Source organism: Opisthorchis viverrini (assembly GCF_000715545.1).
Source record: "Opisthorchis viverrini unplaced genomic scaffold scaffold1619, whole genome shotgun sequence".
In the NCBI taxonomy this organism is placed as follows: domain Eukaryota; kingdom Metazoa; phylum Platyhelminthes; class Trematoda; order Opisthorchiida; family Opisthorchiidae; genus Opisthorchis; species Opisthorchis viverrini.
The window spans coordinates 188854-207609 of NW_008752183.1; the positions used below are offsets into that span (position 1 = coordinate 188854).

At 41.0% G+C, this 18756-nt stretch overlaps 1 protein-coding gene across 1 annotated transcript in view; it reads right to left on the reverse strand.

Moving 5' to 3' along the window:
* Nucleotides 1-17261, reverse strand: part of T265_15463 (hypothetical protein) — a gene marked incomplete at both ends in the record, with an annotated part of 33025 nt that extends 15764 nt beyond the window's left edge. Inside the window, one exon of the mRNA XM_009178251.1 lies at nt 17121-17261. Coding sequence (XP_009176515.1) covers nt 17121-17261 — 141 coding nt within the window. The remainder of the gene's footprint in view (nt 1-17120) is intronic.
* Between the last annotated feature and the right edge of the window lie 1495 nt (nt 17262-18756).

Sequence of the window (18756 nt, forward strand, 5' to 3'; positions counted from 1 at the left end):
AATTGTCCTCTTTTTGAGAAAATGTAATGCTGCATGCGACTTGGTCATTGTGGCAGAACCAGCTCCCTCTGTTTTCATCATAAACGTGGTTTTAGGTGCAAAGTTGTGATTTGCACATGTTTGCTGAATGTTCGCATTACATCTACCAGCAAAACACTTCATCGCTGTCTTCTCATCTGCTTACATAGGCAAGCATATCATACTAGCAGGAACTGTGCTATACTTTACTACGCGCTCCAACTTTTTTATGCAGTCGTGTTTAAATCTATCTTTTTGTAAATATTTCATGATTTATTCTGAAATTTGTTGATCAGCCTGACAGCCTTCAATCACTAGCTATGATAGTTTACTTTCACGATAACTTTGAAATTTGGGTCTACTAGACTGATGGATCCCTTTGTGTTGCTCATTTTGCCTAAATCCTCAGTGAAGTTGGGAATTCCTGCTTCCGTAGGCTTGCTTGCACCTAGGCGAACGTTATTCATAATTAGCTTCATATTCGCGCTTCTCTCGTCAATTTTCCTGTCGTCTTCGATCATAAGATATACAGCAGTCACCAAAACCTCCACATGAAATTCACCACCGCCGCGTGTTCTTGAGAATTTGGATTGTATGTGAGGTGATTTAAGAACCTTTAATGGAGATTTCGTCCTCTCAGCGAGGCAAGCCTATACAGAAAAGGTTTTCACGAAACTCCGTATATCCCGCCCCAATGCGACCTAGTCTGAGTGCTGCTGACAATCCGGTCGTGGCTGAACGGTTAAGTTTCTCAGCTATTAGCTAGGAGGTCGCTTGGGATAGTATGAGATCCGCACTGCTGATGAGTCCTAAAATGGACGAGATGACTGCAGGGAGTTTTCGGCTTTTCGGCATAAACTGATTCCACTTACAGGATGAAACTTCCATTGGAATGGCACTATTGTCTGCGTACCGTTTGGGAGACCTAGTCTTATCGTACGAAAAGACATCCGCCTGTTAAACGATGGTATCAGGCAGTGAGCAAAAAATCCTTAATTCATTAAATTGGCTTGATTTGTCGTGACTGAGTAGACCGATGGGGGGGATTTTTGTGAACGGAGGTAACTTCGATGCTGAGAGATCTCAGGAACTCAACAAATATTTGCAGTGACTAACACATAATGAAGTGCAATAGCGATATTTTAGCGAGTAAGGGCACTAAATATAGGGAAAAAATAGCGTTCCCTATTCTCTACTATAACTATCACGGACTTATGACGAAGTATAGAAAAAACGCTTAACTTATTGAGAGAAACAATTTTTTTCCTTATGACAGAATCATCACGGATGCCCTGAATATCCCGTTATTTCAAATGAGGTAGTTTACAATGCTCATGGTTGCAATGGTAACAGATAAGGCCAGCTTAAAATGACTAGAATGAAACGAATTTCGCAATATTTTAGTTTGGTATTAACTAAGCTTGGTTTCTAAATTACTGTAGCGCGTGACTTGCAGTTCGCAAGTGTATAACCAATAAATGAAGCTCAACAAAAGTAAAATCCTTCAACGCTGTTTCTCAGAGACGACGATCTTGTTGCACAGGCATTTAACACATGGATTCATGAGACTGTCAATCCTTTCACTCCAGATGCCTATCCCACCAAGTTTTAGTGATCGGCAGCTACTGTTGTGACAATGCGGGTGACTAGCTGACAAAACACTCATCAGTTTGTTATTATTTAACTTCCAGATTATCATTTTATGGCCGAGATTTCGTCCTGCCAGTGGAGCTAGTCTGTGCTTTACCACTGTTTCGTCACACGAACCCCGGAAAGTTTAGAAATTGCGACTGTCCAGCCAGTGGTTGGATACAACCTTTCGCGCACGAGCAACTGACCGACATTGTTAGGCGTTTAACCACTAGCCGAAAGGTCACGGGTTTGAAACTGCCGGAGGCTCATGAAGTGCGCACTGCTGATCATTCCCAACAAAGATGAAACAGCTGTACAATGCTGTTTGGTCAGTATAATTTGGTCTTCCTGACAGGACGCGACCTTGATTGAAAACTGCCAAATCTTCTCACACTACTATTATATTATTCCACGTATTTTCCCATAGAGGAGTGTCCGGAATTCGTCAAAACGGAAGCAGTGGAAAGGACGATCGTCAGCAAAGGGGTTTCACAGTTATTCTTTTCAGGTATCACATACATTCACGATGCATGTGCTCGGAGTGGTGTAGGACTGTGCTGTGGTCAAATCGGGACTCTTCCATGAGCGTGAACGCAGAGTGATAGTAATTGACAGCTTCCAAATACCTGTTATGTACCTGTTTATCAGGGGTGCTCTATTCAAAGACAGTATTGCCTGATAAAGATGAAATTCATCGCAGGAATCACGATCCCATGGAATGTCAGCGAGCAGTATCGATATGTCACCGCTTGCATTCGGATATAATTGCAATTCAATAGTTCTTCACCTGGCCGTTGTGTGAGTTCAGTTTGGACATGAACGCTTGTGGCTCGTGCGGAATTGACTAAAGGAAAATGTCGGAACCACCGACCGCGAGTGCAACTGTGCCAATATATGTACCTATGACATTGGACTGACAACTATTTGGGGAGAGATATTCAGTATTTAGTTTGATCTGCTGAGCCTTTTGCACTTTAGCGTTTGCTATTTGACGTAGCCTGTTAGCCCTGGTCGCATAACAATTTTCCAGCTTATCATTCTCTTTGGTTTGGCTTGTGGGAAAATCAACTCTCCAAAACTTGACTCGCATGCCGATAACGCCCAATGGACTGAAGTTTTCCACTATTGGGTTGGACTAGTTTGTGTTCATTTAAACAAAAGTTATTCGGTATGAAGAGAAGAGGAATAAACTGAGATTTTAGTGAGAGATGGAAAGTGGTACAATTTGAGTAATGATAAGTTACGAAGAAATTACAAATGTACAATGGTCAGAAGGATCACCATAAACGTTTTGCCACTACTTCGCCGGTGTACTCCGGAGGCAGCTGAATTTTCACGCTTGAACAGGCGAACGTGTTCATGCATGAGCAATGCGATTGGTTTGCTCAATGGCCGAACAACAACAACAACAACAACTCAGTAACTAGTGATCGACTGACCCGTCCGTCAGGAGTTCTCAGTCAGGTAGCACCACGGACGTGTGAAACCTGCCAGACAAGTTCCGGCCAGTCGCAGAAACCTGCGGGATTTGTAGAATTCAAGTGCATTTATTGTGGTAAATCCACTTTAACAGCGGGAGCAAAAATGAGACAATCCAGGCTGTCTTGTTGAGCTAATTTTATTACTATGTTGCTTTTGCTTAATGACTACATCTTGTAACGTCCCAAAGTCTGGACATGTTGCCGGAATGAAACGTCTCTCAAATTCTTCATTCTGCAACTTATCCACCCGGAATCTCTGAATGGCTTCGTAGATTCCGCAGTATGTTGCATGCACCTGATTCACTCGTGAGCCATAAGGGTTGAACTCCAACCTCAGTTTTCGTCATGTATCTAGAAGGAAAGTTGACCAAACAGACTATCCATCCTAGCTTCACTGAGAACATAGAATTCCCTCATTCGGTGATTCACTCACTCTTTTATTCCGGGAAAATCTACATCATTGTGGTTCACTGTTTGTGTGACCTCCGGTAAAAAAAGAAAAGAATAAAAACCCCGGATACCAATCTGAACGTCTCCACAATCTGAGACAACGTCAAATTACTAATAATTTACCCAACCAGTCTGGCATCACACATATTTTTGGAACAGGCGTATTGATGGAATGAAGGATAAATGAAACATTGGAAGCAACTCATTGAGGCATGCAGATTGGAAAGTTGATTCGGTTGTCCGCAAGTCCAGTGACTTTTCCTCCTGGGGATTTGGTAGGAAGGTATTTTTAACAGTGGTAAAAAAGCATTCGAAGGCAAGGATTTAGAGACATACATGAAAAACTCCAAAGGTTCTGATAAACGAAAACAGATTGTGCAGTTGCATAGACGCTTAAAAATTTCCGTGATTTTAGATTTGCCGGATAATTGGGTCTGAAACATGCGTAAGTACTCTGTACGGATAAGGTCGTACAATAAATCCATCGATTCCTCACCAAGTAAGCTTCAGTCTTAGGGGATAGCGGCACTCTTGACAAATCGATCTGCACATAGTTATGCCGTTGTTTCAAAATTATTTGTGCTCAAATAGCTTTCACAAGGATTTACGTAGCTCCCATTTGGTCCACAGTCCAATACTAGGCCAGCCTCACTTGGAGTTTTGCTTTCTTCCTCTGCGAGTTACGGACAGAAAAATTAATTAATTATGTAGAATTTTTCTCGTGAAGTTAACAGTTTAGCGCCAACGATTATACATATTTTAGCGTGTAACTGCCACACACAAAAAAGCTTCTGTTAAGAAGCAACTACTTTTTGGAAGCCAATAAGTAGTTTTGTCACCAGTGTACAAAAAAACGCATGCTGTAGAGGATAAGTTAACTTGCGGTATCATTTTATCCTTTTTTCGTACGGTTTTGAACTGAGGAGTTGAAATTCCGTCCACTTTCCGAGGAATCCTTGCTTTCTCTACAGCAGAGGATGATAAAATTGTCTCTTGGGGTTTAAATAATTTACACAGACCGTCTGGTTGAATGAATTACTAATGAAAAAATCATAAGCTGTCACTCGTGAAGAACAAACGGGATTTAGCATGGATAGGTGAGACACGCCGTTGCAAAGTTGTCATTCCTACAGATATGCTAAAAAGGGTTTCGTTTATAACAAACTTTCCCCAACACACTCAATAATTACACTGGTTCCGGTCGAACCGCATACATGCTAAAAAGGGTTTCGTTTATAACCAAATTTCCCCAACACATACACTCACTAATTACACTGGTTCCGGTCGAACCGCATAGTCTGGCCACCTACGGCATCAAGGGCTTCTTTTGGGTAGATGCTCAGGTTACTAAAGATATATTTTTATTTTTATGTCTCACTGTTCTCCTTGCACCTGAAATGCTTAGTATAGCCCCAGCAGAGTGCTCTGTTTCCTCTACTGTCCAAGCGTTACTGTTCTAGTTCTTTTCCTGCGAAAATTTGAGTGCTTATCTGGATTCTGGGCTGCACGTGGTCTCGCTATGCCAAGAAGTCAAGGAACTCTTTCATTTTTCTTACAACTAGCCAGTTTTTAGAATCTTAACAATCTCTTGAGAGATTCGGATTCACCACTTCGTGGTTAGCTGTTGAGCACTGTGTCATCCGGTAGCGAGAAAATTAATTAGCATTGCGACTAAATTATACTAAGCAAGACTGAGCACTAGTCATACTTTCATGGGTTCAGATCTTTCTAGAAATTCGTGAGATTAGCACCGATGGTCAGTTTTAGAAACGGTAGAAGAGTGGTACAATACTTCAGCATAGTGACTTTACCTGCAGGGTAAAAAACCTCGATCGAGATTCCTAAATTCCAAGCCACTGTTCTGATAACTCACTTTTTACAAGCGCGCGTGGAATGCAGCCTACACAATCCACTTCTGGCTCCATGCTTATCCAGTTTTTAGTAGACACATAATCTGAGAAGTTTAGATCAATCACGTGGGAATACTGTCAGATTCAAAAGTTAGACATCCCACAGCTAAATGCAAATACCAAAACCCAGATAAAATAGTGATTTGCCAAAAGAACCTAATCAGCACGGTGAAAGTTTTTTGCAGGGAGCGTTTTATGACGCACAAAAAGCCTGAGGCACAATACCATTGTTTCCAATGAAGCAAAAGAATCTCAGTAATCAGATTCCTGTCAGTGATACTTATGGATATATGATCATGTGACCGGTCAATAAAAACCAAACTCTTCTTTGGTAAACGAATGTCTAAGTCAATTGCAGACAGCAGCAATCTGAAAAGATCTTGATAATCATCACATGATTGATAAAAAAGCAACCACAGTGTTGTAAGTGGTATTTGCTAGGGTTGCTAATGCGGAATATTGTTTAATTTTTACAACAGTAAGCCTTTATACAATACATCCCGGTGGAATCTATCAGAGGAAAATGGGTAAACAAATCGCAGGTCAGCATTTCTCTTCACCTCTGTGAGTCAGTTAGAATAACCAACCAATCAGCTCTGACAATCTGTTATCCATAAACTTCTTTCTTATGCCTTCTGATATTCTCTCATTGGTCGACGCATCCGTTCTTGTTAGCAACGTCTGAAAACGATTGTCATAAGTCCCTGTCTTAACTTTAAAATTTGGGAAGAAAAAAATTGAACCGTCGGCTCGGCTGATACAAGTCCAGTTGGATGTATATTTTTTGTTTTGGGATGCATACTGCACCAAATTTACCCAGTATGGGCCGAAAGACTGATTTTCAAAAGCCGTCCGTTATACACTACACTATATGGATATCGTTACCGCTATCACATCTAAATTGCCCCGAAAAGTGTCGGCGATCTACCTGCATGCTGCAACTAGGATACAAGGTTTGGCTGACGCTGTTTTAAGGAGCGCATAACCATAGCATCACGCAAGACAAACTCTACGATGAGCATAGTATTAAAAGCCATAATCAATAGTCGTAACTGAATGGATTCCACATCCAGCTTACTGGAGAGATTCTGTCTCTGTCTTCTTCGCCATAGATGCACTTTAGTAGCCCCATGGCTGCATAACAGAACTGCAGGTCGGAGTTTGGCCTACATTCAAGCTATAACCCTATGCGCTGCTAAGGGACGATGAGTGGCCTGGCTATGTTGTTGCTTTAAATTTTTGCGCAGACCATAGATCCACCGGTTAATTAGACAAAAAACAGAGCAAAGTGGAGAAGGCAACCAAAGAAAATAATTCAAGCCCAACAGCAGAATTTTTGAAAGCGTCTTTGTACTCACTCGGTATGAAGCTTCTAGTTTCCAGTTGAGGATGAGTATATAGCGAAGCATTCGAAAGTTAGCCTTCATCTCTTGGAGCTACATAAACGCTTGGTTGAGTAAAAACCGGGATAAAATTATGCGCCATTTAACCTAACCAGGTGATTACACGTACCCTGGTGGTTAAACTGACACAAAAGTGCGGTGGAATCGTGTCATGCCTAAAGCTAAACAGAGGTCCCTGGTGAATAGTTGAGGTGTATTTTTTAATAAAAAACCCAGAGTTCTCGCTTACATTGTAATAGACAGTGAGCTGTCTCTTCGGTGTGATGAGTTACCAGCTAATTTTCCGTGACAGAGTTCTATGCAGACAAAAAGGGTTGACACAAAACACTTGAAAGCTAATAGATCTTACGGAAATGCCGACAGTTGGGTGAGCTAGATGGATAAAAATGTAGATCAAACTCAGGGAAGGTTTATGGCATTTTGAGGGTATAAGGCCGGTTTAGGCAAGCTGAGCAAGAGTTTCCAAGAAACTGGACGGAAACAAACGTTAAAAATCACTACAACTCAAATTTGAGCACTGGTTAGTAACATACTACTGCCTTTGAATCAGCTGTAGTGGTAGAAAATAGCTTGTTGGTTGACGGGCAGCCAGTTTGCCTATGCACGCATGTCAAGTCTCTCGACTGGTCAGTTAGCACCAATTGGCATTAAGTGCCTACCGCAAAAAAAATCGCAAGCATTTGCAAATCAATTTGGTTTTTATGAGAGAATCAACTGAATCTCTCATTTATGATATTCTGCAACCGAATGTGCTGCACACAAGCCGCCTCATGATTCAGTTTTCCCGATGTTCGAGATATCGCAGTATATTTTCATAAAGGAAACTACTCAGAAGTTTGCTAAAAACTCTTCGACAGCCCACGACCGGTTTTGCTCTTCTCCGAGCTCATCAGATGGGCGCAGTCCCCGAGTTTCCGTCAACCTTATGTAGAATATCATAAGCGAGAGACTCAGTTGAGTCTCTCGTGGAAGCCAAATTAATTTGCAAATAAGTGTATTTCTCAAAAACAATCTAATTTGGGTTGACGGAAACTCGGAGACTGCGCCTACCTGATGAGCCCCAAAGAAGGGCGAAGCCGATCGTGGGCTGTCGAAGAGTTTTTCAGCAACTTGTGAGTAATTTCCTCTAGGAAAGTCGCAAACATGTTTTACCTCGAGTTTTATTAATCGGGTGATTATGATTGCATCAAAACGTGTTTGAGAAACCAAGCGTATTAGATAACGCGTAGGCAGTACACAAAAAACGTTCATTTCAGTGTGTTCAGTTGATGAAACATCGTTTTATACGTACATGAAAGATCACAAAGTGACAGGTCCATTAGCGGAGTTATCAGTGCACTGTGGTAACGTTCCTAACCACGCTTGGTTGCATTCCGAAGAAGGTAGTTTTGTCAGCAGACGGTGGTTGTACTTCACACGTCAACAGAAGGATTTTTTTATGAGTATCCCAAGTATGGATCACATTTATGATTTATCATCTCAACGTGATGTGTGAATTATATTGCAAGATAAATGAAACAGAAATGGAAGCAATTCGAAGTGGAGTCAGAGTGTCAGGTTAGCCAAAAGTGCAGCAAAAACGAACAGTAAGGAAGTGGGAGATTACGGTCAATGTCAGCTAGAAGAGAAACATTCTCAAAAGTCGAAAACCATAAGTATGCAGGTTTTTGGCCGCCACACTGAGCGTAATGCCTACCCGCGATTGTTGCGTGACTACAGCTGGCAGCTGGGTAACTCAATGGAAAATTCCAAACCACGCCGTCTTCAAAAATGTAAGTTAGACTCAACCATGAAGTGAAATCACTTCGGTATAAACAACGGTTTCGGATCACTATGGACCCTTGTGAGATGCCACCTAACAAGTTGAGAAAAGGCATTTCTGATACTCGAGAAATACACTCATTAGCAAGTCAATTTGGTTTTCACGAGAGAATCAACTGAATCTCTCGTTTATGATATTCTACAACTGAAAGTGCTGCATACAGACCGCTTCATGTTTCAGTTAGCACGATATTCGAGATTTCGTAGTATCTTTTCATAAAGGAAACTACCCAGATGTTTGCTGAAAACTCTTCGACAGCCCATGACCGTTTCGCCCTTCTTGGGGCTCATCAGGTAGGCGCAGTCTCCGAGTTTCCGTCAACCCAAATTAGATTGTTTTTGAGAAATACACTTATTTGCAAATTAATTTGGCTTCCACGAGAGACTCAACTGAGTCTCTCGCTTATGATATTCTACATAAGGTTGACGGAAACTCGGGGACTGCGCCCATCTGATGAGCTCGGAGAAGAGCAAAACCGGTCGTGGGCTGTCGAAGAGTTTTTAGCAAACTTCTGAGTAGTTTCCTTTATGAAAATATACTGCGATATCTCGAACGATTCACTTTGAACCTAAATCACCGTCTGCTTTTCCAAAAGAGTTTTTTATTAGAAAACGCCAACTAATCTGTTACAGACTATCGGACAGTGAAGCAAACATGTCATATGCACCTTATTTTAAAAAACTGGACATCATTTTCGAGAAATACGCTTATTCCCAAATCAATTTGGCTTTCACGAGAGACGTGAGGTGGCCTGTGTGCAGCACATTTAGCTGTAGAATATCGTGAACGAGAGATCCAGTTGAGTCTGTCGTGAAAATCAAATTGATTTGCGAATGAGTGTATTTCTCGAAAACAGCGCAATTTGGGTTCAAGTAGACCATAAGTTTGACGGAAACTCGGGGACTGTGCCTACCTGATGAGCCCCAAGAAGGGCTGTCGAAGAGTTTTCAGAAGCCTTGTGAGTAGTTTCCCATATGAAAACATTTCTAATGCTCTTGTAGTGTCGCATCAATAATCTTTCCGCTACTGAATAACATTATTAATCAGGGTATCAATAATGATGTTAAATGAAGTCGGCAGTGGAAATTAGTTTAATCGCAAAACTGATGAGAAAGTCAAAGGAAGCTCTGTGTACCGAACTTACAAAATATCTGAACATCTTGATCACCATTTGAACTAAAACACCGCGCCAATTAGTTGAAGAATATTAGAAGTGAGAGTTTCAAGTGAATTTTAAGTGGGTCGTCCGTCAACATCGAATGAACATGATGAATGTCTGGCAAGAGTAAAAGAGTTCAGCCCATTGTTACCGGCTGCGGAACTGTGAAGAAACAGACAGCAAGGCCATGCGGACGAACATATTTTCCGCCCTTTATATTCACCTCCAGTGTTCGCACTCTCGAGGGAATTATCCAAGCCAGGTCCGATACACCTGTGGGTGAACTTTTAGAAGGATTTGGTTTGGTGTACCTTCAGATCAAATAGGCGCTTGGGACATTCTTTGATGTGCGTTTCAACTGGCTGGAACGTGTAACGGTTTTTCGTGCAGTGGAGTGGTATTAAACAGAGAACGATTCATTCAACCGAACGCCGTATTGAAGAAGCCTATGACAAAACCCATGTCTTGCAAGGGGCAATTTGTCTAGGGGTTGTGTACCTTACGAAACCAGACATCAGATGAGGTCAAAAAACCACATTGAAGACGTAATTCAGTAAAGCCTTCGTCAAATGATGCTGGAAATTAAGTATTCATACATGTTTAGCGTACCGCAAGGCTAATGAGGGCTTCTTGTTGCGAGTCCAGGAGGCAGTCCTCTGATACTCAGTAACTGTATCAATATGCCTAAATATTGGTGGTTATGGTGGCTGTTGATATTTTAGTCAAGCTTGGCAATCGGCTTTCAAACGTTTCGCCCCAACCGGAGAGAATTTGGTATTGCGCATCTGATGATATCTCCTCCACCGGGATCGAGAATTAAGCAAGCCAATTAGCAAGCTCATCAAACAGCTCAACAGCCAAATGTTCAACCATTCATTCCTCCGGTCTTACTAGGAGCATTGTGTAGCACCGAACAGAAATCGGATTAAATCTGCTTGCCCACTCATTGAACGTAACTGGTTAGAATGAATACTGGTCAATAGGGGACTAAGACCTTGTGCTCAACGCCGAATTTGTGGCCTGATGAAAGATGGTGCTGGTGGTGAATTAGAGTTGCTGTTTTCTTCTAGTTGTGTGACGCCTGTGTTACAGCTATTTTAAGGAGTAATCGAAAGAGCTCTCTGGACTTCTTATTGCCTGCAGGTTGTATCATCACTGTAAACACTAAGATGGTACCAACAGGCAAATTGCCAAGACTTTACGGAGCTTTCAGCTTTCAAGAATGATGTATGGTGATTAGAATGTTAATTGGCCTGTTGGTATTGGTATGGAACTTAGGACGAATGTAATCTAGGAGTTCTAGACCCTTAAATCAACCAATTAACGATGGTTATAGAAAAATCCAGGAAAATTACCTCAAATTTCGTGAAAATGTACGTACCAGTAAGATTGAACGATTTTTAGCACTTTCTTCAAGATTTTATCTATTAGGTTGGGTTCAGAATTTTTCACCAGTAGTAGGGGGCACTTGGTTGAAGAAGGTTACAGGCCACTGATGCGAAGATTTCAACAAATGTATTTCGGAGAGAAAAGCGTCTGTGTCCCTTGCAAAAGTACTGTTCGTAAAAAGTAAATCTATCGAACAATCAATGATGGGAGTCATCGCAGAATGCAGTTGTACCATCGATGGTAGGACTTTACGATTAAAAGTACGCACATAATTTCTGTTTGTTTTCATCGCGAGAAAAACCATTACTCAGGGAAGATCAATACTGATCAGTTTCCGTAGGTATTCCCGCAAAGATAAAAATGGTTGTAATTGTGTTTTAGGGGACAAAGAAGTTGTTTGCAGATCTGATGGCACGAATTCCTCAATTTTAGGCGCCTACCTACAAGAAACATTCCGAACTAGAATTTTCTAAGGTCGGCCTCTCCTGAAACCAGTTTTTAGAGGGGAAAACCATAAACAAATCACTTTCAATAGTGGCTTACACCACCCAACCACTTCCGATACACATCTTTCCCCGAAAAAGTGCATTTGTTTCTTTTCTAAAATACAATTTACCTCGATCGAGTTTTGCAGCAGGTTCCTCAAAGCTACTCACGGTGGTTCAACTAGAAAGTGAGCACAGATGAGGTTTTGTAAGATAGCCGGTGACATTTCTGACTACTGTGGTGTACGGTGTACGGTGCGCAGTATTTTTTGTAAGTTGTAGTGACTTAGGTAGCTAGTACACACCATTCAAGAATAATACATCAAGAATTAGGGCAAATAATTTTCAATGTCCATTAATGCAAATCGAGAATGCAATTGCATGAAGGTCACATACTGGTCTAACAGATAGACACAAGCAAAAAGAACCAAAGAAACGACTGCTGTTAGTAGGTTGAGATATGAGTGTTCTTATCTGAGGTACGAAATGGCTTCAGGGCTGAATGTCACCAATTGAGCATAACACTCCTGTTTTTAAGAACACCAAATTTGAGGCTTATGTATATCATCTGATCGTTCGGGCGTCCAGGATTGATCAAAGTGAGTAGCATACTGTCTAAAATTTCGCAGCGAGGCACTTGAAGCTGTAGTTTTTGTTGAGTTTCGCTTCAGTATAAGAGCAGTTTGCGCAGGTTTCGCTAAACTTTCCCTGCCTACTTTGTTTTTTTCGGTGGATTCCAGATCAATGATTTATGGCAAGAAAACTCCTAATAATAAAGGGAAAATCGGAAAAGAAAAAGAGTAGCTTAGAACGCACTCAAAATCACACCCTGGCATAGATTAGGAGTTTTTTGCGGTTGAATACGGCTCTGGAGACTTCCTTAATTAAAAAATACGGTCCAAATGGAACACTAATAAAAGTTGTTTGAATATAAGTGAATGATCTTTTCTCTGAGAATATTATAGAACATAAATTCAACAAAGAAGATTGCACGCAGGATTAGGGATTGACGAAGCGTACAAAACACATTCTGTTCCCCCATACACACGCTGTTTCACAATTCCGTGGGATATAGAAAAAAATATTGCATTCGTTATTAACGCCAAGACGTAAACAAAGGGCATCGTTGCAAGACCTAGTGTTTCTTAACAAGACTTCTACTCTTATGATAAGTTACTTCTCCTCAAAAAATTCACCGCTCAACAAACGTTACTCCAGAATACTACTCTAAAATGCCCATTTTAAATAAGGTTTTAAGAAGTAGACATTAATTTGCTGATTTCTGTTGGTCCTCTGTGGTGGTCTCTAGAGTCTAACCTTCGAATCCGTGTCAACGATTAACCACGTTTTAAGGCGACTTTGAATCGTCATGTGCAATTTGGCGCAATCAAGGTCACATCAGTGGCCAAAAATAGAATTGGAGAAGATTTTGTGATTATATGCGCTCATATGACAAAACCTATAAAGCTGAAAGTGCCGACACACTTCGAGGAGTCTGACCAATAATATTTTAAATTCTCACCGGTGAAAAAACGTCAGACCATTCCAACACAAAGCCACACTCCACTCGGACTGGGGCTAGAAAATAAATTTCGGGTACGCAAACACCAAGCAGCTCTCTGCGTACGGTCTGCCAACCTAAGTTTATGCAAATATGAGAAAAAGACATTTCACAGAATGCTCACGTAACGTAAGTTTGGGTTGTTTTTCACTTAATCCCTCTTATCTGATGATGACCCTGTGTATCGTAAATCGTTGCAAATTCGCATGCTGGCATTCGACGCTGGATGCATAAAAATTAGGATATGAATATAATAGTTTGTTTCCGGTCGATTTTGGTAAATTAAAGTTATCATTTTGGGTATTCTCATGTCACAACGAAAAATCGGAATACTAACGAGAACGGAAAAGTTCGGACTACGAATGATCGTTTAAGTCCAAACAGGATGTAATCAAACATACGTTCACCAGTACCTAAATATCAGTTCGTATGTCACCCCGTTCGTTTTGGGAAGCGCCTTGAGAAAGTCGCGTTTGTTTCCACATATTCAAAAAATTCACCATGTATTTACTTAACGAAATGACACGAACTCTGGCTTCTTTTCGGGCTAAAATGTGTATTGCTTAAGAAAGCAAATTGAGTACCCTCATACATACACGTAGAATCAACAGATCCATCTGATTTGCAAATTCTTCGCACTATGTTGCAGAGAATCCTTTATTGAAACCAGCCATGCGATGATAGTGCAAAACGGGTGATCGCTTATATATTAAAAATATTATTGTACAAAACTTAAAAAACTGGTTATTTCAGCTTATAAGCAGTTTCAACCAGGCCGGATGAAGAATCGATTTTAGCTAGATTAAAAATTATTTTGACTTGGTACAGTGCACCCTCAGATAAAATCAATGACTGCATGTTGAGAAAAATCAAGGTTTACTTTTAAACTTTTCTTATCAAGCTGACAACTTGAGAAAAACTGCCAAAGTGAGCCATTTGTCATGTTTCTTTTTTTCTAATTTGCACTTTACCGGCCAATTTGAAATTGATTATTACGAACTTATGCAGAGATGCAAGAACTGAAGCGTACATTTTGGATTACTACTCACAATTGCTTAAACAGGATCAAATTGATCTTGAAATCTGCTCACGTTGGGCCGGGTTGTTCCATGGAAAACTAATACATTAGAAAATGTTTTTAATTCTCACTATGTGAAATAAAATGTGATTAACATCTGCTGCTATAAACTGAATCGTGCGACAAGTTCCGAAAGGAAAAAGCATCCGTCGATTTATGACAAACAAGTAAAGAAAAAAATTAATCAACATTCAAATGAAGCTAAGCCTGAAAGTCACCTGATTGGACGCTGATCACGTATCAGCTTTCAAAGTGCATGTGTGTCACAGCATCAAGGCCCTTGTTTTGCAAACAGATCATCTTGCACGCTTAACGGTTGTAAGTTTTGGTAGGCTACCTCGTTCTCAAGTCTCCGGCTTTTTCAGCCGTCTCAGATCATGTGTACAAGTGTCGTGGTCAGAACGAGGTCTAGCTTTCCAGGGTACAAACCAACATGTATTCGATAGAACGAGGTGAATGGCCTAAATGAATTGGTCAGGTGATTTTTACTGCCACGTGCTCAGTTTGTCAAATTCCAGGGCTGGCTCATGGACGCTGGAAGTTTGGCACAATGACTACCACACTACACTGAATCCTAAAGGGCACTCTCCGTAAAATTGATGTGTCATCTTGCCCACCATGTTATAAAACCACATCTTTTTTAGGAAGCCTCTTTCTGGGATAAGCGTCACAGGAGTAAACAATTTTGAACATTCAAGTTTTCTGATTCAAATTTAATCAACATAAGGTCTAGAAAGTTCTTTATCGAGCCGACAGTAGACGCTTCACTCTGTGGAATAGTAGTTAGTAATATATAAAGAATCCGCGCGTAAGCAGATTGTCGTTTGATCTATCTTTATGATTTTATATCGCTGGCCAAACCGAGATCTACACACTCAAATAAGCAGAGACTATGATCATAAGTTTGTGGGTAAATACTACTCACATCATCCTTCAAGCGCGTGCCACAAAAGAAATGTGAACTTAATTGTCAATTCTCCGGTGGTCCAGTTGCCTTTCGTCAATAGATCAGTAGTATTCATTCCAACTAAGCTGGACAGAATAGCTTGGTCTGCGAACACTGTGATATTAGCGACCACTAGATTTGGCGTTCATTTCAAGACATAAGCAAACAACAAAATGAAGGCTTCTGTGCCTACAGAAATAAAGTTTGTGCATAGAGTGCTCTCTAGCTGGAATCAGAAAATAATTTTTTGACGGATTTTACAAATCCATCAAGGGAATAAACTAATTGCAAAAAGGTAACTCCAAGATTTTGTTGAAGGAGCTGGTTTGTTGGCGAACTACAGCCGGTCACGAGCAGCGTAATGTAGAGACCCGAAAGAGATAACTACAAATGTTCTAAAATCGGATCGAGAATAAATTTTTATTTAGACTTCCTGTGGGCCAAAGTTAGTTTATAACTTCTGTAAAATAGTGCTAATGCTTTGCTTTCTATTGGAAGTCCTGTCCAATCAACCACTATGTTCTGGAAAGAATGTAGCCAAGCTGAAGTGAGAGAAACTCAAGACAAGACTTAATTTTCACTCTTTCACTAAATGTCGGTTGTATGTTCTCTAAAAAAATGCAGAAGCCTAAGAAATACCTGATTCCTTGCACCGATGCGGTAACAGAAAGCTTGCAATGAGGGATCGAAATATATTTCCACTGCTGGACAATTGAGGTGGTTAGTGTGATGTCGGATCGAGTTGTATCAAGCAGTTTTTTCTCTCGACACAACTACCACACTGGAACCTCTGCTTAGAGTTCAAAATCTAAAACCAAGTTTCAGGAGGTATTTTTCTAGACACTTGCTAAGTCCTGTCTACTAGGAAAAGAGAAGGGACTTCGTTTAACATCCTGCCATTTTCGTGGCTTCTGATGCAAGGTAGAATGTGGCCTAATTTAGCCTGAAAAAGTATCACTAAGGAGCGGACCAAGTGGTTTTTAAAGGTTGTATTTTTTTAATCTGTTTAACGGCAGTGATACCAAAAACAGAATGATTATTTAGAAAACTTTCATTTGGACGATGGAAGAGCTCGCTAAATCAATAAAAGTGAAGCGAATATTGATTGAAAGGGCTACTGGTGATCAGACATTTGTTGCCTAACGTTACAGTGGCAAGTTGCTAACCAAAATCTTTCAACGACCAATAAATGCACGTTGATGACGATTCAGTGTTTATAGACTGTCATTTTAGAAAGACTTTACTTGCTGGATGGACGGATGGATGAATGGATGGATATAGTAGTTGGTTTGCCAGAAAGCTGGCTAAAAAACAGTCAGGAGCCAAATTGGCCGTTGAGGTTTCCAGAATCGGGTTTTATCCGAGAATTTGCAACGGACAGCTTATCAGACCGTATTGTATTTTGATGCGGTTACATTAGAAAAGAAAAGTCAATATTTTTCCCTAGCCACGCTTATTTCTACAGCGTTCTACTTCCCAGAATCCCAGCTAGAAGATAACGTGATTTAAAAACAGGTTGAGGTTCTCGAACTGTGATTTATTATTATACGAGGTAGTCCTGTATTGTGGCGCAGGATTTGTTTTCCTCGCTTGCTAGTGGTTTCACCTAAGTTTCAGCTGGAATCTTACAGAACCAGATTTTTCACAGCATCTCCAGTGATTGGGGATGTTTTATTGTCTGCTATGATTGGTAACAAAGTCACCTTGTTGTGGAAAGTCACAAAACTAAACGTCCCTGTTGTAGATGATTTTATTGCTTCGTGATTGAACAAACCAACCGACTTACTAATATTTGGTCGTAAGATGGCGTTTTATGACGTATGCGATAACGAAGCGTCGTTTTGCATCCCAACAGGGAGTCGTTTGCCCCTAAGACTGTTGGAAATCGGACTGCAGCCAATTCGGTCAAACGACGGCTTACCTGTTCGCTGAACGGGAAGAAAACATACTACTAATGAAGGGGAGAAGGCCTTTGCTGCGGAGTTGTTAATTAGAAAATGCCAACTGAGCAGTTGCATACTTTTGGACAGCGAAGCAAAACTCTTATATGCAGCTTGTTTACAAAAACTGAATATCCATCTTCTCCTTGAACGTGTCCTCCTGAACTTTCCCGGATATTCGTTGACTCTTGCTCGAATCCAAGCAAATGCTACAAAGCGACTCACAAATTCCGCAATAGATCTCACTTTTCAAGAGACGCAAAGCGAATTTACAAGAGTAATACATACGCATGCCTTACCATCAGTAGTATCACCGCTACATTGATAGGGACACTTTTCAGGAGTTCGAAGCTGATGCACCGCATAAATCTCCATCCACAAACTAGCTGATGACAGGATACACTCGTTTCTGCAGTCACACTATATGAGACACAAAACACTGGCAAAAGTAATTTCACAGACTAACTATCCTCATATTATTTTTGAGCGCTTGAGCACTCTCCTCCCTGAACTACCCAATGTCTTACAGTATCTGGGGTCACCCTTGAAGTCAAGTTCGGACATTACATAACGCAATTACTAGCATGAATTCGTGGTAGCGATTGCCGTACAACGACTGGGACAACTCGCCATATTTGGGGTTCCACGGATTATGGCTGTTGATGGGCGCGACAAATTATCAAAAGATTCTGTGGGAAATTTCTCACATAACTACCACCGTAAAGCTGTCCATTTTCTTGACAAATGGTCGTTTGATCTCGTACAGTTTATCACTTATTTTGGAGCTCTAATGAAGGAGGTTGATTTTGATCATCACCAACTGCTAATAACTGAGGAAAAAACTGTGCATAAGGTTTCAGAGCTACCGTGGCGCTACCTGACCGGGAAGTCCTAACAGGGGGGTCAAGCGATCGACACAACCAAGGTATGTCACTGGGTCACCTTCGAGACGTTGGGCAAAACCAGTCATATCTTCCAAGCGCAAAGCTGATTCGCCTGTTCGGATGTGAAAATTCAGATTCGTCCAGTATGCGCTGGTGGAGTGACGGTAACACGATTGCCTCGCATTTCAAGTGTTCGGCGCTCAAATCCTGGCACGGACAAGGATATGCACTTCTGTTTAGCTCAAATAAGAACGAAACTTAAGTTTATCATTTTTCCCTTGGGTGTGTACTCACCAGAACAGTTGCGCCAGGGCAGGAGGCGACTGTTCAAGATAAAGTGACGTGAATGTAAAGCAACCTCAATTCATTTTGGTCTATGCTGTCTCCGAGAAGAGGGTGATATATGCAGTATGCTGCATTTACGAGAATACTTCTGTATGCACACACGTTTTGCTTCTTGATGTGTACTCAGTTTTGTCAGTCAGACTTTTTATTTCGATGTACAGAGACCTTTTTCAAGGAATCGTTGATGAGTGCGATTTATAACGGCTGCCATGGTATGGTGAGCGATGTAGATTAGATGGCATCGCAAGACAAC